We start from the raw sequence: 23,104 nt of genomic DNA, 5'->3' as shown, positions 1-23,104 counted from the left end.
GGGGCATTTGAAGCACAGCATTTTTCGCCGTGTGTAGACAAAGTACATTTCCTTACTGTCCTTGCTTTTTAATCTCCATCTGACTACAGTGGTCCATATTTTCCTGATCATCCACCCCTGCCACCCACCTCATGTCTTCTGAAAGAATGAAAACTTATTTCTATCAGTCAAAAAAATTTAGAGGGAAACATCTTAGATTTAAAAAGAAATCTTTGAAATGATATGCTAAAACCTGAATTTTTATAATTATCTTTACTTTCAAAGATTATACTGGTTACAATATCAGAAATGAATGCTAGATTATATAATTGCAATTTTATAACCAGAAATGTTCCTGACAGATGGCTTATAGAGAAAAGACAAATAATGACAAAAGAGAAATAATATCTGGGCTTTTAGTGCCAAAGCTAGAAATTTAAAGCTTCCAAATAAATAGAAAAGTGAGCCACTCTCTTGCAAAATAGCCAATACTCTAGATCCATAAGGGATATTTGGGTCATTTACTGAAAGAGGAAAAAGATACAACAAAAGCCATTTCAGACTCCTCCACTGCTTTAGAGGTTTTCTTCATGTAAATGAGAAGAGAAAGTAAGTCATTGTCTACCAAACTGAGTGATGGCAAATTAGTAAAGTTGTAAAAGGTTTTAACTAGATGGCTATCATATGTAAAAAACAAAAATAGTGTCTTTGGAACTTTAAGGATCTGTAATCCTACCCTGTAAATATATTTTTTTAATTAGTAGCTTCAAGTAAGGACGTCATCTTGAACTTTTGAAGACTTTGGCTACTGGGGGACCTTAAATTTAAGGGATTACTTGGGTAGTAATTTTGCTATGTACATTGCCATTTAAGGTTTGTACTCTTAATTTGATCATTGAAAGTGAGTACTATTTGAATAATGTACTTTTGTGTTTAAATTCTAGTTTAAAGGGCCTTTGGGATTTATGTGTATGTGTGTGTGGTGGGGGGTTGTGTATTATGTTTATTCCAGATTGAAGTTTCATCATTAACCAAGATTAGTACTTTAACCTAGTATCAGTGGGAGGTTTCTCTGGTCGGTAATCTCTTAATGTTCAAAGAACTCTATTCTTTTGCTTAAGATTATTGGTCTCAGGTCATATAAACTAGAAGGAATATAAACCTTGATAAGCATTGGAATGACATGAGTAATCTGACGTTCTCACAACATTGGGAAAGATAATGTTTGTCCTTTATTTTTTTCACAAGATTTATATAGTTGGGGGTAGAGAGGGAAGTGTTTAAGCCTCTCGATTAAGATTTAGACTATTAGACTAAGTAATAAGCTTAGTCTAATTTCAGGCTTGACTTTAGTTGGTGTTGAGTAGAACCATACAGTACTATTAATTTTTCATGTTCTATTCATTGCTAACCTGATTAGGTCCATGCAAAACCTTAGAGTACCCTGGACAAATTTTATATTGCTTTTGAGGATATAGAAAAATGTGCACATGGAGATATATAAATATATACATTGTACATTTGGGCTTGTGGACATCATTTATCTCAGATTACTACTCCTGATATGTAAATTCTTGTACATTTTAAGTTTGTTTATTTTTGAGAGAGAGAGAGAGAGCAAGCAGGGGAGGGGCAGAAAAAAGAGGGAGAGAGAGAATCCCAAGTAGGCCCTGCACTGTCAGCCCACTGTCATGGGCTCGAACCCACAAACCATGAGATCATGACCTAAGCTGAAACCAAGAGTCGGACGCTTAACTGACTAAGCCACCAGGCACCCCAATAAATTCTTGTACATTTTAGTAGTGACCTTGTGAGATAGTCTATCACTTTTTAAATTGGGAAAATACATAGTTAAGTATTTCTGTCTTTCCCAAATCTCAGATTCCCTAGGATGTAAAGCCCTGTTCTCTACCATCCAGGGGACTATTTGTCTTTAAGAAAGCTTTCATGTAAGAGGTAAATTGGACCCCAAATTCAATACTGTTGAGTTATAGGTGGTTAATCTGAGGAGAGTGGAGGTATTTGTTAAATATCATAGCTCCTTACTAAACTTATGAGTCACTTAAGATCAATAACCAAGTCTCAGTATGTTTATATCCCCTATAACGTATATGCATAGTAGGTGCCCAATAAATGTTAATTGAATGAATGAGTATCCTTTCATTGTCTCATTGGGAATACTTTAAAATCACTTTAGCAATTGGATTTTTATACTAAGAATGCCTTACCAAAACTAAAACTGAATTTCTTTTCTTTTACAGGTGCAGGAGACATTGTTGCAATCATGATTGGCAATCTGAAAGGAACAAAAATTCTACAGTCCATTCAAAGAGGCATACAAGTAACAATGGTCATCGAAGTAGGGAAGAAACATGGCCCTTGGGTGAATCACTATTCAATTTTCTTCGTCTCTGTGTCCTTTTTTATTATTACGGCAGCAACTGTGGGCTATTTTATCTTTTATTCTGCTCGAAGATTACGGAATGCAAGAGCTCAAAGCAGGAAACAGGTCCGTAATGGTCCTTTCTTCCAATCTAAAAATACTCTTTCAGTTGTAGTTTTGGAGTCATGCATTTTAATATACTTCACTTGCTAGACAATGATCCATGCATATGTTTTATGAAAACTGCTAGTTTTTAAAAGCATATCAGCTTCCATCCTCTCACAACTTTTATTTTTTGTAATTTGTCTTTGGCCTTAATCCTGCTTAATTAAATCTTCTGACACTTCATTAGGGAGCACAGCCAGCAATTAATTATATATGGGTATAAATATATATGTTCTTTTAAATTTCTTTCTAAATTACCAAAGTGTTTCATGCTCAATATAGAAAAATGAGAAATCAGAAAGTACAAGAGAAAAAAACTCACTCAAACACCATATAACAAAAAAACTGTAATCACCACCCAAAGTTAACTACTGTTATTTTACATGTATGTGTGTGCCTGTGGATGCATGTATTTGCATGTGGGGTTAGGACTGGGAAGGGAGACTAGGCTGAATATCATGAGAAGGCAGATTTAAATATCTAATTGTGCATGATATAGTGCTAGGCTCCAAACAGAGTCACATATTCATAATTTCTATCATATTTTAACTGACATATAAATAGGTACAAAGTATAGAAGTAATAGAGCAAAAATACAAAAGCATCATTGAACAGGGTGGTTGTATGCCATTAACCCCACCACTTTTAAACTGTTCCTCATCCACCTGATATCTTCCCTTCTCTTCTTACCCAGCTTCACTTCCATGGTCATTGCCATGTATACATCTTCAGTTCCTTTGGCCCCTCTATTTGTTACACTTGCTGTCAAAATCCAACCCTGGTTAAATCCTAATTCCTCCCTACTCTGTGTCTACTTTGAAGTAACAGGAAAACACTGACATCAGTACAGACTGGTCTCTCTTTAAATCTATGACCACAAACTGAGATCCTTTAATGTGGCCTGACAACCATACTATCTTTTCTTAGGCATTTCCCCCCTGCTTTCACAGGTAACTAATCATTCATGTTCCTTTCTCCTTAAACTGCCAACACCTCCTCCAACTTTACTCTCAACTTGGCATTTGGATCTTACTCCACTGAGGAAATTGATCAAAAGAGTACCTCTCCATGCTACCACCACATCTACGCATCTGTCTGTGACTGTCTATATCCTATGTCCTCTGCCTTGTCTTCTGTTACTGTGGACACACAAACATGCTATTACTGCTTCCCTTTTCAAAAGAGCTTTTCCTGACCCCAGGCCAGAAATCTTGGAGTTATTCTTTATTCTTCTTTTACCTCTCACTTCCCATATAACCTCTATCAGCAAATATCATTGGTTCCACCTTTGTTGTATATCCAGAATCCAGTTACTTCTCACTACTTCATTGCTTCCACCCTGGTGCAAGCCACCATCATTTAACTCCTCCCCCTCTCAAGTATGTATTCTCAACACAGCTGCAGAGTGGTATGCTATTTTTCCAGAATGCTCAGTAGGGATTTCATGTTTTCAGCTGATCATTATAGTAAGGGCAAGAATATATTTCTATATGCACTGAGAAGTTCCTCCAAAGACAATGAAATTCTGGCCACTTCATGTACTCTTTCTCCAAGAAACAAAAATGAACCCAATTTATTTGGGAGTGGGGGAGCAATGAAGATTTCTATATGGCAAGAAAGTTCATTGAATTTAGGAACAGATGAGAAATTGAAATCTTATTACAAAACCTTCATAAAAATTAGACACCGGTATATGGTAATGAGTGATGATTATCTCAATGTTTAAAGTTAATTGACTTCTGTTCCTCATAGAACATTGGTGGCAGGTTCAGCCTGTTACTAGCTGTGGTCAAAAGGATGTTTAAAATTCCTAGGCCAAGCCATTCAATAGTTTCACACTGTGTTAATATTTGACATTTCTATATTATGCTGTTTTATCTCTGAGGTGAGAGAGAAATTGGTATCTAGTATGAGTACTAAAGGTTATGGATACAATGACAAGAGTGTTTGGTTTGTGTATGTTCATGGTGGGGCATGAACTCCTATATTCTGAGTGCTATAATAAATCTATTAATATGGCATTAAATCCAGTCAGAAAGTAATACAGTTTATAAAGAATGGCCTGGTGTTGCATAAGTTCCATTGAATATATAACTCTGATTTCATCATTCATTTAAGTAATTTTCATAGTTTATAGTATATTTTATGAAAATTAACTTCTATAAAAATGGTCAAGAATAACATTAAAACTTGTCACCTTTTAGAGAAGGCTTTGGAAAGGGCTTCTTTCACAACTTAGTAGGCTATATCTATGTATCCTTTGGTGACTAAAGGATTAAATATAGGACTGGTAATCCCTTTTGCTTATAAATATTTGAGTGTTATGATATCATTTACATGTTATTTAGTTTTCCTGACTTCCTGTTTTTTTTTTAAAGGTAGAGCTTGATGCATATGATGGTTATAACTATCACTAAATACTTTACTGCATTAACCCCATTTTACAGGTATAAATGGTAATGAAACTGAGTTATGGAAACTTACCTTCATTAGAATATTAGGAATTCATTAGAGTATTCAGGAATGTCTTTTCTCTGAACTATTATAATGCATAATATATAATGTCAGTCAAACTGATAAATGTGTAACCATAAATTTTGATGGCCAAGATGCCCAAATATATTGGGCAGTATATAGTGGCCACATGGTTGATATATCATAGTATGATGTGTGAGAATACATATCATCCCTGTTTCCGTGCAGTGAAAGCTTTTAAACAAAAGTATCAATGGATTGTGAACAAAATTAACATATTAGGCATTACATGGTAGATTTGTGTCCACACTGGGAACAACCCTAACCCGAGACAAGGAAGATTATGGAAAACCTTATGGTGTGCTCAGACTAAATTGAATTTGGGAGTGATCACAATAAACTTGACTCAAGGATGAGATACCCAGAATTTTGTGGTTTGGTGCACATACCCTAACCATACTTTAAGCAGTTAATACTCAGTACCAACAAGGTGTGTGTTGGAGTGAACATTGGCTGGTGAAATGAAAGAGAGCTGTAGGTGAAATAGAAGCTGGCCTAGGTATAATGGAAGAAGCTGAATTAACTTTTGATGAAGACTGACTTTCAGAAGAAAATAATTTATTCTTTGAAATAGACACATTGGAAGGGATCATCTTCTAGGAGGAGGGAAAAATGGGAATCCACTTGGAAGGATGGTAAAGCCTTGATGATATGGCCACACAAACCCAATACATAATGCTAGAGAATGCTAGCACTTAACACTGGGAAAGAGCATATATCTGACACAACAGGGCCTGATAACGATCTTAATACAAATGGAGGCCCCCAAGTAACCATGGGGCAATATAATGGCCTTCCATTTTTAGCTATGGAAGCTCAGGGAGAGCATCTTTGAGACACATACAGATCCCAAACTTATGGAAATTTTTTGAGTGAAATTGAAATTACATTGCTGATCTCTAACCTATCTTGACTAAAGGGATGGACCAAAATAAGATGAGCTAGTAGGAATAATATCAAATGATACCCATCAAATGATCTCTCATCAGGAGAGGGAGATGGCCTTGCTGCACAGCAGTCAATGGGAACCTATAACTATATAATACTGTGAAGTGAGACAAATGATTGACTTTGTCCTCAGCTAACATGGAACCTAGAAATGACAGAATCATCCTCACTGGTGACAACACTTGTCCATAATAATATCTAATATGTGGGCAAAGAGCAGTTCTTCTAGGAAGGTTTAGTAAACACTTCAGTGATACTTCCTGATTTATTTTGTGACCAAACCTAACTGCATCATAACCATATTGTGATATGGTGTAATACCAGTATTAGTGAAATTCAACTACCTGATATAAATAAATCATGTGATAGTCATATGTATTGGGAAACTGAATTAAAACCTCCAAAGGATATGATACCAATGGAGAGTGATTAGCCTGAGGAAGAATTAGATTTAATTCCATTATTACATTAAATGACACTATAAGTTTATCACAAAGTTCAAGTAGTCATAGAATAAGGAAGTAAACAGATAATTAAACTGGCACATCAACATAAAGATGCTTGAAATTGTCTTATACATTAAAAGAATCCTATTTACACCCTTCACTGGCTTCTGCAAGTATTAGGTATGCTTCTGTTATCCTTACTGCACCTTATGTGTAAATGCTGTACTAATTGCAGAAGTCCAAATAACTATGACTATTTTGTTGTTAAAAAGACCTTGATCAAGAGATAGGGGATGGATTATGAAGTAAGAAATAGCATAGTACATCTGGTTGCTTACTCCTTGCCAGTCTCCAAGGGAACCATGATTGGCCTTTGGCCAACCCTAGGAATGTGGCCCTCAAAGTGTTCTTTATGTTCGTTATTGATGATTTTGTTACACACACCTGGAGCAACGGACCATGTTGTGCCAGCTTGTCATGGTTGCCAGGCACGGCAGTAAAGATGGATGATATGCACCTATTTTCATTGTTGGGGTCCTGAGTGTCAGGCAGCATGGCCAGTTACTAGCAGGATTACCTAGTGACCAGCCTCAATCTGAGTCTCAAGCCCTGAGACTCCAGTTGGTTCCCTGGGCAAAGATATGTCACACATGTCTTTGTAGTTTGCTACCAAAGAGATAGCACTCCTTTGTGGACTCACATGTGGTCTCACTAAGCTACATTAATGTCTTAAAATTTGTCCTTCAACTTAAAGCATGACTAAAAATATCTGAAGTATTTCTGGTTACATTAGGTTTTCTCTACTAGTGCATGAAGTAAACTGGAAGACTTATCAGGTGTCGCATACTGTACCACTGTCAATACACACATTTGGAGTGGGTGTGTTTGTATGTATCTGTTCCTACCTGAAGACTTATTAGAGCCTTTTACAAAACCATTGTTTGGCTTTATGTTAGAAGAGCAGATTAAACAAATTATTCTCTTAGTAGGACTTAGTTTTATAGACTTTCTCTAGCTCTCATTGAACAAAAGGAAGCTCTTATAATGGGTCTCAGGATTATTTTATATTCACTTTCTCTAATTTTATTTTTATATCACTAATTCTAAAGGTTTTGATTGCCTTTTTTTAATGCAATAATCTGAGTCATAACCTATCTACTGGGTCAAATTCCCCATTTCCTCACCACTCTTCCTTACAGTGCATTTCCTCACACTGTTCACAGTGATCACCTCCAGGCAAGTAGTCTGTATTCCTATTTATCCCCATCTCTATAGTTCCATAGACTTATAAGAAACTGCTTTATAGCCTGTACCTCCTCTTTCCTTTAGGAATACTTCATTAAAACAATATGCATAGATTTTCATTGAAAAAATAGAGTCTTTCAGTTCTCATATATCTGAATAGCCACATGACTCAGACATTGATTTTGTTCAAAGGAATAGATCTGAGGAAAAGAATCCTGTTACCATAATTCTTGATATTAAGCATTCTGTTCTATAAATTCTGAGTCAAACTTTTTATGAAAAATTTTATTTAAAAGAAGTGATGACTTAAAGCAGGAAAATCTAGTTTGCTTACATCCACTCTCCTTTCTTGCTTTTGCACACCCTGCCCCCCATCAAGTAATTAGGTTTGACTCCATGCCTAGTGTTATTCATGTGGGTTTCAGTTATGCTAAAAGCTTGAATGCCTTGGGACCAAAAGCCAGGCTGACAAATCAATCACCAGCCTGCAACATTTATTTTACTTAATTGGATGTAAATACACAAATAAACTAGGTAGGATATCTTTGAGTTTGCACTTTAAAAATTGAATGTTGGAATATCTGATGATAATTAGCTTGGCTTTTCATTTCCAGCCCAAATACAGTCTCACTCAGAACTAAGAAAACTGTATAGATGAGATTCTTCAGTGACTAGAACAATCACAGTTTTTGAATAGAGTAATGACACTAAGTTTCTGTTAAGAAAAATGGCCGACAACCAAGCTTTTTTGGATTAGTCTTCAAGTCTCTTGCCAAATATTCTTAGACCAGGTATCTCTTAGGATTGGAGAGGAGGCAGGGAGAGTCTGTTGGTATAAAATGTTTGCTTAAAAGAGTTCCCCAAATCACAGTAAGTAGTGAATTTAGGAAGGATTTGAAGATTGGATAATAGCTGACTTTGAGGGTTTTTTTCTTTCATTTATCTTCTTCACAAAGAATGTGAAGCCTTTTTAAAGGCTTCTTTGCTATTACACAATGGAGGCAGTGTACTATAGTGGAGAGATCATGGGCTTTAAAGCCAGATAGAACCTGGGCTTGAATTAAATCACAGCTCTGCAACTAACCAGCTGCCTGGACTTTAGTCAAGCTTCTGAACCTTTTCTTGTCTATAAAACTTGGATATTAAAATACCTATTCCATAAGGCTGTTAATGATTAAACAAGATGACACATGTAAAAAGCTTAGGGTTGCACCTGACACACGGTAGAGGCCAATACCTGTTCCTGAAACCTTTCTTTTCCCAAATTTAGCAGAGTAGAGGCTTTTAATGAGTACAAGTGTGATTTGGATGAGAAAATTGCGACAATCTGTTTTGATTTTCTAAATTCAGAAGCTATTCTTTGAGCAATTACTAGGTTTTATGGAAAAATTTTTAAATGTTTAAGCCCCACTCCTCCAGCTACTCACAACCTAGTAGGAAAGACACATGAATAGTACAATTACAGAATATGATAAGAGGTAGAAACAATGAGCTATTGGAATTTATAAGGTAGGAGGGAATTCTGAAATGGTGGCAAGACATTTAAAAAGTGTCCAGAGAAATTTGTATAAAAAACTAGATACATGCTTAAAGTTCTTTTTAAGGAATAGAATACAAATTACAGTTAGTATTGGGCACATTGTCTTTAAATGTGGAAACATATTTGGGCACCCAAGAAGTTTGACTTAAGTAATATATCCAAACATATGTATTTAACATAAACTGCTTGATCTTAATGTTGTTCTCAGATTTCAGTTTTTAGAGGAATGAATGTATCTTGGAAACTCTTGCTGTCAGTGTGACTGAACTATTTTGAGGACTGGCAGTTTTGTAAGTGACCCTCATTCAGGCTCTAAAACATAGTTTGTGCTTCTTACCAAAATGATGATTCTCACATCCCATGTTTAAAGAAAATGGCTTTGCTTTTCCTTATAAAAGCTCAGTAGGAGCTATTGGAATTACCCACATTTCCTTTTAAAGGACTTGTTTTTATTCCAGAGCTGCTTTAATAAACATGGGTTTATACTATTATGCAAGTCTTTTACAGATCCTTCAAAATCAAGTCCCTTGCCTAGGATCCTCTGGCATCTTGGATTTTGCCCTGTATTTTTATAGTCCCTCAACTTTTTTTTAGCATTTCTCTATAATGTGAGTTCTATTCTCATAAGCATAGACTTGGACATTACATTTAGAGCTTGCCTTTGAGGCCATCCCTCAAATTTACATTAGTCTTTGATATGGCTAAAGAAAGTTATATATTTAACATTCATTCCTAATAAATTAATAAGCTGTCACACTGGAGACTCAAGCATTTATATTGTGTTGAATATTTTGGAATGAGAAAACAGACTACGTAGACTCAAGTAAATACTCTAGAGATGTATCACCTCCTAGTGAGTGCAATTCCTTGATTGTGTCACAGAGCTTGTTTAAATCAGAAGTGCTCTAAAGACAAAATGCAAAATGATTGTCAAAGACTTATCATCAACTACATTTTTTTTCTTTGCCTGTTTTTCTTGTTAGCTCTTTTTTTTTAACCATTTGCAGTGTTCACATCTAGGTTTCTAAATAGCTTATGATCTATGTGAAAAGAAAGTACTGATGTTTGGAAGTCTAGGCCAGTGCCAGGACCCTTGGGCATACTGATTCTTCACTATAAGGACTGGCCACAGTTTCATAGATCTTAGAATCCAGGTGTTGGAAAAGCTTCAGAAAGTAGCTGAGTTGTAGACGTATTGTAATGGAATCTTGAAGTATGAAGAGCAAAGTCCCAGTAACAGCTCTGTCATTTAGAGATTGCATTCTCTTTTGGATGAGTTATTTAATTTTTTCAAGCCTCCATTTACTCATCTCTAAAATGGGTATGTTAATCTCCTTCAAGGAGTTGTTGGGATTAAATGAGGTAACAGACATCAAAAATAATTTTAAATTATAAAATAACTACATAAATATAAGGAAATAGTAGTACTAGCTTCCTAGTGCAAGCTACGGTAAAAAAAAAAAAAAAAGACAACTACCTTGATATTAGGGAAGGGAACACTTAACTCTAGGCTTCAATGGGACCTACACTAACCAACTCAGATTTTGAGCAAGGCAGTAGACATCAGTTTTCTTATCCATCAGATATCAGGGTAGGTGATTTCTAAGAGTTCTTCCAGCTCTAAAGATCCTAAGTGTACCTCATTTACTTTCACTGTCCCCCTATTATTTACTTATGATGCAGGTAACAGGACAGAAAATATGTGTGCATAAAATAAAGTACCATCACTGAATTGCCCTTTTGAGTTAACTCACAATTAAGTCCCAAAGTGGGAGTGAAATGGTCTTGATTACCATCTTTCCTTCAAAGGACTAGCTAGGCCTTCCTGTTAACTGTTTCTGTTAAGCTAGATCTGCTACTCAGGTAACAAGCTCAGAAGTTTCAGCTGTTCCTGAGACAGCAAAGAAATAGTTTGTCTAGGAATCTCCTTGGCATTAAGCCAAATACCTTTCACAAAATACTTTATATAGAGGCAGGTTTAGGCATTAAGGAATGTCCTCATATATACCTTTACTCATGGATTATTCCTTTCCAAAATATATTTGCTACAGATATGTATAAATATGTTACAAGAACCTGTTAGACTTATTGACGAATAGTAGTTTATATTTTCATTTAATCAACATTTTATTTAGTGTCTGCTATATGCCAGACATTATACTGAATTCTTAACTTACATTATCTCTGATTTCCACATATTCTTTATGTTAGCTGGGGGTTTCCCTGCTGGGGATAGAGGTACATATTCACAATGACCTCTGGTTCTGAGTACCTACTGTTTGCTGAATTTCTACTAAGTTCATTTTACAGTAGAAAATAGGAAGATTGCTTATCATCTTGCCATGCTGCACATGTTGTGTCTCTGTTCCAAACAGCATTCACCCAAGTGTGAAACCTAGCCTTTTATTCAATTTACTCATGTATTATATTCACTTGAGGCATTCATGTATGTAGTAGATTTTACTGAAGGGGAAGAAAGGATTTATTTGCAGGATTACAAGTAATTTTAAATTAACACCAAATATCTCCTACTACCTGGGATTTTTTTCCTTTTAGCTGTTCACCCCACAAAGAGGGACAGCCTTTCATTGATTCTTTCTTACCTTTCCCTTACATTTTAGATTTCCCCCTATACCCTAACTTCACTTCTTGTGTTTTTATTGAGGTCAAATTGGTATATAACTTTAACTTTTAGGCGTACAACATAATTGGACATCTGTATGTACTACAAAATGATCACCACCAAAGCCTAGTTACCATCCATCACCATTCAGTTGACCCCCTTTCCCCATCTTGCCCAACCCCTTTCCCTCTGGTAACCATCAATCTCTTCTCTGTATCTGAGTTTGTTTTTATATTATTTTGGTTTTTTTCTTAGATTCCACATATGAGTGAAATCATAGGGTATTTGTCTTTCTCTGCCTGACTTATTTCACTTAGCATAATCTCTCTTTCTAAAAATAATTTTAGATGTTTATTTTTGAGAGAGACAAAGAGAGACAGAGCATGAGCAGGGGAGGGACAGAGAGAGAGAGGGAGACACAGAATCTAAAGCAGGTTCTAGGCTCTGAGCTGTCAGCACAGAGCCTGAAGCTGGGCTCAAACTCTTGAACTGTGAGATCATGACCTGAGCCAAAGTCAGACGCTCAACTGAGCCACCCAGGTGCCCCTAGCATAATATTCTCAGGATCCATCCATGTTATTGTAAGTGGCAAAATTTCATTCTTTATGGCTGAATAGTCTTCCTGTGTGTGTGTGTGTGTGTGTGTGTGTGTGTGTGTGTGTGTACGTACCAACCACATACTCTATTCATCTACTGATGGACATTTAGGTTGTTTCCATATCTTGGCTATTGTAAATAATGTGGTATTGAAGATAGGGATGTATGTATCTCTTTGAATTAGTGATTTGATTTCGTGTTCTTTGGATAAATGCCCAGAATTGGAGCAGCTAGATCTTACGGTAGATCTATTCTTAACTTTTTGAGGAACTTCTATACTGTTTTCCTAGTGGCTACATCAGCTTATATTCCCACATCCTCTCTAACATTTATTTCTTGTCTTTTCGATAATAGCCATTGTAACGGGTGTGAGGTGATATTTCATTGTGGTTTTGGTTTGCATTTTTCTAATAATTAGTGATATTGAACATCTTTTCATGTGCCTGTTAGCCATCTGTATGTCTTCTTTGGAAAAAATGTCTATTCAGAACCTCTGTTCCCTTTTTAAATTAGGTTGTTCAGTTTTTTATTGTTCAATTGTAGAGCTTTTTTCTCTATTTTGGCTATTAACCCCTTATTAAATATGTGATTTGCAAATATCTTCTCCCATTGAGTAAGTTTCCTTTTTGCTTTGATGATGCTTTCCTTTGCTGTGCAGAACTTTTTAGTTTGATGTGTCTCATTTGTTTATTTTTGCTTTTGTTTTCCTTAACTTTGGAGTCAGATCTACAAACATATCACTAAGACTGATGTCAAGGAGCTTACTGCCTATGCTATCTTCTAGGAATTTTATGGTTTCAGGTTTTACATTCAAGTCTTTAATCTATTTTAATTTCTGTGTATGGTGTAAGATAGTGGTTTAGTTTCTATTCTTTTCCATATGGCTGTCAAATTTTTCCAGCACCATTTATTGAAGAGAAGTTCCTTTCTCCATTATATATTTTTGGCTCCTTTGTCATAAATTGTCTGCATATGTATGGATTTATTTCTGAGCTCTCAATTTTGTTCTATTGATCTTTGTTTTTATGCCAATACCATACTGTTTTGATTACTATATAGCTTTATAGTATAGTTTGAACTCTGAGGGCGTGATACCTCTAGGTTTGTTCTTCTTTCTCAAGATTGCCCTGGATATTTGGGATCTTTTGTGGTTGCATACAGATTTTAGAATTATTTGTTCCAGTTCTGTGAAAAATGGATTGGAATTTTGATAGGGATTGCATTGAATCTATAGGTTGCTTTGAGTAGTATGGTCATTTTAGCAATATTAATTCTTCCAATCCAAGAGCATGAGATATCTTTCCTTTATTTTTGTCTTATTCAGCTTCTTTCATCTTATAGTTTTCAGTGTACAGGTTTTTTTTACCTCCTTGGTTAAATTTATTCCTAGATATTTTATTGTTATTGATGCAATTGCAAATGGGATTGCTTTCTTAATTTCTCTTTATGATAGTTCATTATTAGTGTGTAGAAATGTAACAGATTTCTGTATATTGATTCTATATTCTACAACTTTACTGAATTCATTTTTTCTAATAGTTTTTTGGGAGAAACTTCAGGGTTGTATATATACAGTATCATGTCATCTGCAGTTTTCCTACTTCCTTTCCTATTTGGATTCATTTTATTCCTTTTTCTTACCTTTTTGCTGTGGCTAGGACATCCAATACTACATTGAATAAAAGTGGCGAGTGTGGGCATCCTTGTCTTGTTCCTGATCTTAGAGGAAAAGCTTTCAGTTTTTTCATCATTGAGTATGATGTTAGCTGCGAGTTTCTCATAGATAGCCTTTATTATGTTGAGATACATTCCTTCTATACCCACTTAGTTGAGAGTTTTTATCAGAAATGGATGTTGAATTTTGTCAATGCTTTTTCTGTATCTACTGAGATGGTCATGATTTTTATCCTTCATTCTATGAATGTGGTGTATCATGTTGATTGACTTACAGATGTTGATCCATTCTTGTATCCCTGAAGTAAGTCGTATTTGATCGTGCTAAATGATCTTTTTAATGTATTGTTAAATGCACTTTGCTAATGTTTAGTTGAGGATATTTGCATCTGTGTTCATCAAAGATATCGGCCTGTAATTCTCTGTGTGGTATCCTTGTCTGGTTTTGGTATCAGGGTAATGCTGGTCTCGTAAAATGAGTTTGGAAGTGTTCCTTTCTCTTCAATTTTTGAAAGAGTTTGAGAAGCATAAGTATTAAATATTCTTTGAATGTTTGGTCGAATTTACCAGTGAAATCATCTGGTCCTGTCCTTTTGTTTGTTGGGAGGTTTTTGATTACTGATTTAATCTCCTTACTAGAGAATTGGTCTGTTCAGGTTTTCTATTTTCTTCATAATCAGACTTGGAAGGTTGTGTGTTATCTGGAATTTATCCATTTCTTCTAGGTTTTCCCAACTTGCTGGCATATAATTGTAGTAGTTCTTATGATCCTTTGTATTTCTGTGGTATCAGTTGTAAATTCTTTCGTTTCTGATTTTATTTACTTGAGCCCTCTCTCTTTTTTTTCTTGGTTGCGTAGCTAAACATTTATCCGTTTTGTTTATCTTTTCAGAGAAACGTCTCTGAAAAGTTTTATTAGTTTTATTGATCTTTTCTACTATCTTTTTAGTCTCTGTTTCATTTATTTCCACTGTGATCTTTATTATTTCCTTCCTTCTATTAATTTTAGTCTTTGTTCCTTTTTTGCCCTAGTTTCTTTAAGGTTTAAAGTTATATTGTTTATTTAAGATTTTTCTTGTTTCTTGAAGTAGGCCTATATTACCGTGAATTTCCCTCTTAGAACTGCTTTTGTTGCATCACATAGGTTTTGGTATGTTGTATTTCTGTTTCCATTTGTCTCTAGGTATGTTTTTTCTTTGATTTTTTTTTTTTTTTTTAGTGACTCATTGGTTGTTCGGTAGTATGTTTCATTTCTACATTTTTTGTTTTTTCCATTTTTTTAAATGTTTATTTGTGAGAGAGAGAGAGACAGACAGACAGAGTGTGAGCAGGGGAGGGGCAGAGAGAGAGCGAGACACGGAATCCCAAGCAGGCTCCGGGCTCTGAGCTGTCAGCACAGAGCCCGACGTGGGGCTTGAACTCACGAACCGTGAGATCATGACCCAAGCCAAAGTCAGACGCTTAACCAGCTGAGCCACCCAGGCGCCCCTCCACTTTTCTTTAATTGATTTCTAGTTTTATAACCATTATGGTTGGAAAAGATGCTTGATATGACTTCAATCTTCTTGAATTTTAGACTTGTTTTGTGATACAACATGTAATTTATCTTGGAGAATGTTTCATGTGCACTTGACAAGAATGTATATTCTGCTGCTTTTGGATGGAATGTTCTGTATATATCTATCAAGCCCATCTGGTCTAATGTGTTGTTTAAAGCTGATGTTTCTATATTGATTTTCTCTCTGGATGATCTATACAGTGATGTATATGGAGTGTTAAAGTCCTCTACTGTTATTGTATTGCTGTCAATTTCTCCTTTTAGGTCTGTTAATACTTGCTTTATATATGCTGGTGCTTCTGTGATGGGTGTGTGTATATATATATATATATATATATATATATATATATTTGTAAATGTTATATCTTCTAGCTGGATTGGCCCCTTTACATTACGTAATGTCCTTCTTTGTCTTTTTTACAGTCTTTGTTTTAAAGTCTGTTTTGTCTGGTATGAGTATAGCTACACCATCTTTCTTTTCATTTCCATTTGCATGGAATATCTTTCTCTGTCCCTTCACCTTCAGTCTCTTTACTTTTGACGTGAGTCTCTTGTAGGTAGTGTAAAGTTGGGTCTTTTTTTTAACCACTCACCCACTCTGTACCTTTTGATTTTAGAATCTAGTCCGTTTTACATTTAAAGTAATTATTGATAGATATTGACTTATTGACATTTTGTTACTTGTTTTCTGGCTTTTTTGTAGTTTCTTCTCTTTCTTCTTTTTCTCTTCCCTTGTGGTTTAAGGGCTTCTTTAGTGTTATATTTAAATTTCTTTCTTTCTTTTTAAAAAAAATATTTGTTTGTTTGTTTGTTTGTTTAGAGAAGGGAAGAGAGCACACAAGTGTGGGAGGGGCAGAGAGATCCCAAGCAGGCTTCGTGCTGTCAGCACAGAGCTGGACACAGGGCTTGATCTCACAAACCATGAGATCATGACCTGAGCTTAAATCAAGTGTTGGACACTCAACCAACTGAGCCACCCAGGTGCCCCTAGGTTTCTTTCTTATTTAGTGTATTTACTAAAGTTTTTGCCTTGTGGTAACCATGATGTTTGTATGTAACATAATATATAATGATAGGTTTTAAGTTGATAGGAACTTAAATTTGAACACATTTCAAAACTTCACATTTTTAGTCCCCCCCATTTTATGCCTGTCACATTCTACATCTTTTTGTTTTATGCAACCCTTAAATAATTACTATAGTCTTAAATTTACTATTGTCTATTAATCTTATACTTGTTTTATAAGTGATTAATCCGCTCTCTTTACCATGTACTTACCTTTTCCAGAGAGATTATTACTTTCGTAAATTTTCTATTGATTAGTGCCGTTTCTTTTCAGCTTAAAGAAGTCCCTTTAACATTTCTTGTAAGGCTGATTTAATGGTTGACAAACTTGTTCTGTTTTTACTTATCTAAGAAACTCTTAATCTCCCCTTCAATTCTGAATGATAACCTTGCTGGGTAGAGAATTCTTGCTTGGAAATTTTTTTTGCTTCCAGCACTTAAATATGTCATACCACTCCCTTCCGGCCTGCAAAGTTTCTGGTGAAAAATCTGCTCGTAGACTTATGGGGCTTCCCCTGTAGGTAGCAAGTTGGTTATTCTCTTGCCTCTTTTAAGATTCTCTCTTTAATTTTTACCATGTTAATTATAGTGGTTTTGGTTTTGGTTTTGTTTTTGGTGTGTATCTCTTTGTGTTTGTCTTATTTGGAACTCTCTGGGGTTCCTGGACCTTGTTCTTTCATTTAGAACATATTTCTCTCATTTTGCCTGATGTTCTGTATTTATTTCTCTGTATTATGCAAATCAACTACCTTTCCCAGACTTGATGGAGTGATCTTGTGTAGGAGATGTCCCATAGAGCTCAGCAGTGCTATGCCCCTGGCCACCTCCACCAGGCTCGAGGGACGATGCCTGTGTGAGCTGGGCATTACTGCTTGCTTTGGTGGGGCCACAGCTCTGGCATGGGGGTGGGCAGGGCCCTCAGTGGGGTATACCATCTAGCACCAACAGGCTAGAGGAAGAGTTCTAAAATGTCACTGCCAGTACCAGCATTAGCAAGTTAGAGTGAGTTATCAAAAATGGCACTTGCCAATGTCTCCATCCTCAGATAGAGTCCCAACAAATTTTCTGGCTCTCTGGCACACACTTAAAGCTGGTATTTTTACAATGGTTCAAATGGTAAGTGAGTCTGTGCATTGAGCCCTTTGAGAGAGGGTTCTCTGTTCTCTATTTTAATGGTTTTCCTGAAGCTAATCCCTGTTGGTTTTCAAAGCCAGGCACTTTGGGGGCTTGTCTTGCCTATGCAAGATCTAGGGGCTAGGGTGCCTGATGTGAAGCATAGACCCCTTGCTTCTTAGGGAAAAGTTCCATATGTTTGAGATTCCTCTCAATTGTGGATCACTGTATCTGGGGTGGGTTTTGTTTTGTTGTGTTGTGTTTTGTCTGTTTTTGATGAGGCTATGTCTCTGTCTCACCCATTTTGATGCTACTCTTTTATCCTTTGTTGTGGGGGCTCTTTTTATTTAGTTTTCAGCTCTTTTTCGAAGGAAATTATTCCATATGTCATACAACTAATTTGTTGTGTCTATGGGAGGAGGTGAATTCAGGATCTTCCTATGCTACCATCTTGAATTCCCAATTTCATTTCTGATCCAAGTATGCATATTTTAGTCCTTAGTCCCTAAATGAGTCTGGGGCTTGCTTTCTCATATCTAGACTCAGGTACATATATGTTCAGTGAAACAAGAAAGACTTACTACTACTTTATCAGACTCTACCCTTCTTATAAGGCAGTAGTGGTTATAAACAGCAATTTTCCCCCTAATACGAAATAACACTGTATGGATTGGTATTATCTGCATGGTATAGGTGATTAAACAAGTTTAAAGATTTAATCAATCACCTGTCTAGGACTATTCATTTAGTAAGTGACAAAGTCATATTTTGAATCTAGGTCCATTTGAATACAAATCCTGTACACTTTTTACAAACAAGACACAATTCAAAAAAGAAATGGGAAAAGATGCACTTTAAGATACTCTAAGGTTGAAAATAGGAAGTGCTTTGAAAATTCATACATCTGAATCCATTTGCAATAGTAGCTTTGTCATTGGGTTATTGCAATAGTAGTTTTGTCATTTTAATCCAAAGGTATTATTTAAGAACGTAGGGAAACATAAGTGAAAGTTTCAGTAATTTGAAAATTCTGCCTGATAAGTGGGACATTTATTATGGATAATTAAATTATCATTAAAAATGTTATTTATGGGGTGCCTGGGTGGCGCAGTCGGTTAAGTGTCCGACTTCAGCCAGGTCACGATCTCGTGGTCCGGGAGTTCAAGCCCCGCATCAGGCTCTGGGCTGATGGCTCAGAGCCTGGAGCCTGTTTCCGATTCTGTGTCTCCCTCTCTCTCTGCCCCTCCCCCGTTCATGCTCTCTCTCTGTCCCAAAAATAAATAAACGTTGAAAAAAAAATTAAAAAAAAATGTTATTTATAATTGTACCTGAAAAATATTTATTAATCCTCTCTCCCTTTTTCACCATATTTCTTTTAAAAATATTTTTTCCAATATGATTTTTATATTGCAGAGACAACTAAAGGCAGATGCTAAAAAAGCTATTGGAAGGCTTCAACTGCGTACACTGAAACAAGGAGACAAGGTACATTTATGACTTTTAAATCCTGTTTGTTTTAAAGCAATGCTACCAAGTTATTGTTAAAACAAAATGTTCTTCCAAAGTATGCTTTTCATTGGAATTTATAAATCTTATTGACTTTTTTAATCTATTTGATACTTGAAGTAGGCTGAATAATGACCAGTGGCTTCCATAGATATCTAGGTTTTAATCCTTGGAACCTGTAAATATTACCTAATATGGCAGAAAGGACTTTGCAGATAAAATTAAGTTAAGGATCTTGAGATGAGGAGATTATCCTGGATTATCCAGGTAGCTCCTAAACATAATCACAGTGTTGTTATAAGAGGAAGAAAAAGGGAGATTGGACTGCAGTACAGTAGAATATGTGACCAAGGAAGCAAGAAGGTTATAGTGATGCCAGAAAGGGGTCATGAGCCAAGGAATACAGCCAGCTTCTAGAAGCTAGAAAAGGTGAGGAAATGGATTATCCCCCTGAAGCCTCCAGAAGGTACATGGCACTGCCAAAACATTGACTTTTAGGCTTCTGATTTCCAGAACAATAAAAAAATAAATTTGTGTTATTTTAAGACACTAAGTTATGATAATTTTTTTTATAGCAAAAACAGGGAACTAATACAATTCCTCAGTGCAACTTTACTTGAACAGTTTTAGATTTAGGACAGTTAAAACTGCCATTGGTGTGTAAAACATATATCAAAGATACCTATAAAAATAGCTATAGAGCTTATTGAAATAATAATTACCATTTATAATAGCACTCAGACCATTAAGTACTTAGGTATAAATCTTGCAAAATACATACACGATCTATATGCTGAAAACTGCAAAACACCAATGAAAGAAATCAAAGGACCAAAAAAATGGAGAGATATGCCATATTCATGGGTCAGAAGACTCACTGTTGTTAAGATGTCAAATCCCCCCAAACTAATCTATAGATTCAGTGTACTTCCAATCAGAATCCTAGTGGGATCATTTGTATTTATTGACAAGTTGGTGCTAAGTTTATATGGAAAAGCAAAAGAACTAGAATAACCAAAACAGTCGTTATAATGAAGAACAAATTTGGATGACTCACATTTCCCTAATTTTCAGAATTATTTTGAAGATACAATAGACAATATAGTGTGGTATTGGAGAGAGGCTAGACCTTTAGATCAAAGGAATAGAAGAGAGTCCAGGAGAAGACCCACATGTATATGGTCAGTTGATTTTCAACAAAGGTACAAAGGCACTTCAATGAAGCAAGGGTAGTCAATTGTTGGCTCTCCATATGCAATGATTAAGTATCTTTATGCAAAAACCATGAACCTCAATTCATACTTCATACTGTCTGTAAAATTTAAGTCAAAATGGATCACAGACCTAAATATAAAACCTAGAACCATGAAATTCTTAGAAGAAAACTTTGGAGAAAAATATCTTCAAGACTTGGGCTAGGCACAGATTACTTAGATAAGACAGCAAAAACAAATCCATTAAAGAAAAGAAAGAAATCTAACTTTGTCAAAATAAAGAACCTTTGTTCTTTGACATTGTTACAAGAATGAACATACAAGTCACAGACTAGGACAAAATATTTGAAAATTACATGGCTGATAAGGGACTATATCTAGAATACATAAAGAACTCTCAAATGTCAGTAGTAAGAAAACAAACAGCATACTGAAAAATGGCAAAACAGACATTTACCAGAGAAAATATATGGATGGCAAAAAAGCACATGAAAAGATGCTCAATATCATTAGTCATTAGGCAAATGTGAGTTAAAATCATAATGGGGTACTACAACACATTCATTAAAATGGCAAAACTAGTACACCTGACAATAACCAAGCACTGGCCAGTTGTGGAACAACTGAACTCTTACGGATTTGCTGGTAAGAATACAACGTATAGCTAGTCTGGAAGACAATTTGGCAGTTCTTTATGAAGTAAAAAATAACGCTTTCTGAAGAACCCAGCAATCTCACTGCTAGATAGTTAACCTAGAGGAAAAAAAAACATGTTCAAATAAAAACTTACACATAATTGTTCATGGCTGCTTTACTCATATTTACCAAAAACTGGAAAGAACCCAAATGTCCTTCAAATGGTAAATGGATAACTAAACTGTGGCACATCCATATCATGGAATACTATTTAGCAGTAAAAAAGGGTGTGTGTGTGGTGGGGGAGGACCCTATTGATACAATAACATGCATGAGTCTTAAATGTATTGTGTTAAGTGGAAGAAGCCAAATTAAAAGGCAGTATAATACACGATTCCATTTATATGGCACTCAAGAAAAGCAAAAAGTATAGGAACTGAAAAATCCATGTGGTTGCCAGACGGTGGGGGTGAGTGAAAGTAGCAGTTAATTACAAAGACATATAGAAGAATTTGTTGGGGTAATTGAAGTATCCTATATCTTGATTGTGGTGAAGATTAAGTGACGGCATATTTGTCCACACTTGCAAAACTCTATACTAAAAACTGTGAATTTTGCTGCATGTGAATTATACCTTAATTTTTCTGAAATTGGGAGCATAGCTTTAGAACTTGTACAAATGGCACTTGAATTCTAACACCAATTAACAGCATGCATTTGTTCAAATCACTGCTACCTGTTCCTCTTTGTACTGTTCCTCTTTTGGTTGACTCTATTTTCTTACCTTTTTTAAGTCTAAATTATTTTCAAATTTCAATTGTATAAGAGTGTTATCAATGATAGTCACAATGTTTTACATTAGTTCCTCAGACCTTATTCGTATTATATCTGAAAGTTTGTACACGTTTTACCATCTACTCCCTATTTCCCCCATCCTCCAGCTCCTGGCAACCACTTTTCTAGTGTTTCTATAAATTTGACCTTTTTTAGATTCCAATTAAGTCTAAATAATTTTAAATCACTTTTTGAAAGAATCTATGCAATTTAAATACATATATATTGTGATCTTGCTCTGTAGTTTAATGTATTTTTTCTTATCCATCAGAGTAACAATAACTATTTGCTCATAGGAAATTGGCCCTGATGGAGATAGTTGTGCTGTGTGTATTGAACTATATAAACCAAATGATTTGGTGCGCATCCTAACCTGCAAGTAAGTTTGATTTTCTTTTATATCATCAGTAAAAATATCTGGTTTATTGAAATGATTATAATGGAGGAAACTATTTTGAATGTTTCCAAATTGAGGTATTTGGTTTATTTTCATTTTTTATTCATTTTCATTTTTTTTAATTTTATTTTTTATTTTTTTAAATTTATATCCAAATTAGTTAGCATATAGTGAAACAATGATTTCAGGAGTAGATTCCTTAATGCCTCTTACCCATTTAGTCCATCCCCCTTCCCACAACCCCTCCAGTAACCCTCAGTTTGTTCTCCTTATTTATGAGTCTCTTCTGTTTTGTCCCCCTCCCTGTTTTTATATTATTTTTGTTTCCCTTCCCTTATGTTCATCTGTTTTGTCTCTTAAAGTCCTCATATGAGTGAAGTCATATGATTTTTGTCTTTCTCTGACTGACTAATCTCTGGAAAACAGTATGGAGGGTCTTCAAAAAATTAAAAATAGAACTATCCTAGGACCCAGCAATTGCACTACTAGGCATTTATCCAAGGGATACAGGTGTGCTGTTTCAAAGGGACACATGCACCCCCATGTTTATAGCAGCACTATCAACAATAGCCAAAGTATGGAAAGAGCGTTTATTTTCATTTAAATATAGGTGAATGCTTTATATTTTAATATCATTGAAATAGG

General features: G+C 35.4%; 1 protein-coding gene across 2 annotated transcripts in view; it reads left to right on the top strand.

Moving 5' to 3' along the window:
* The window catches only part of RNF128 (ring finger protein 128), a 107,323-nt gene that overhangs the window by 73,148 nt on the left and 11,071 nt on the right, over positions 1-23,104 (top strand). For both annotated transcript variants that reach the window (XM_040468376.1, XM_040468375.1), the window contains exons 2-4: positions 2,241-2,488; positions 19,286-19,357; positions 22,359-22,441. In XM_040468376.1, the coding sequence (XP_040324310.1) occupies positions 2,241-2,488; positions 19,286-19,357; positions 22,359-22,441 (403 nt within the window). The remainder of the gene's footprint in view (positions 1-2,240; positions 2,489-19,285; positions 19,358-22,358; positions 22,442-23,104) is intronic.

This window comes from Herpailurus yagouaroundi, unplaced genomic scaffold (assembly GCF_014898765.1).
Source record: "Herpailurus yagouaroundi ecotype Mexico unplaced genomic scaffold, PumYag 67700, whole genome shotgun sequence".
Classification (NCBI taxonomy): domain Eukaryota; kingdom Metazoa; phylum Chordata; class Mammalia; order Carnivora; family Felidae; genus Herpailurus; species Herpailurus yagouaroundi.
Note: the sequence above shows the minus strand (reverse complement) of the source record. Positions and strands in the feature narration are given on the sequence as shown.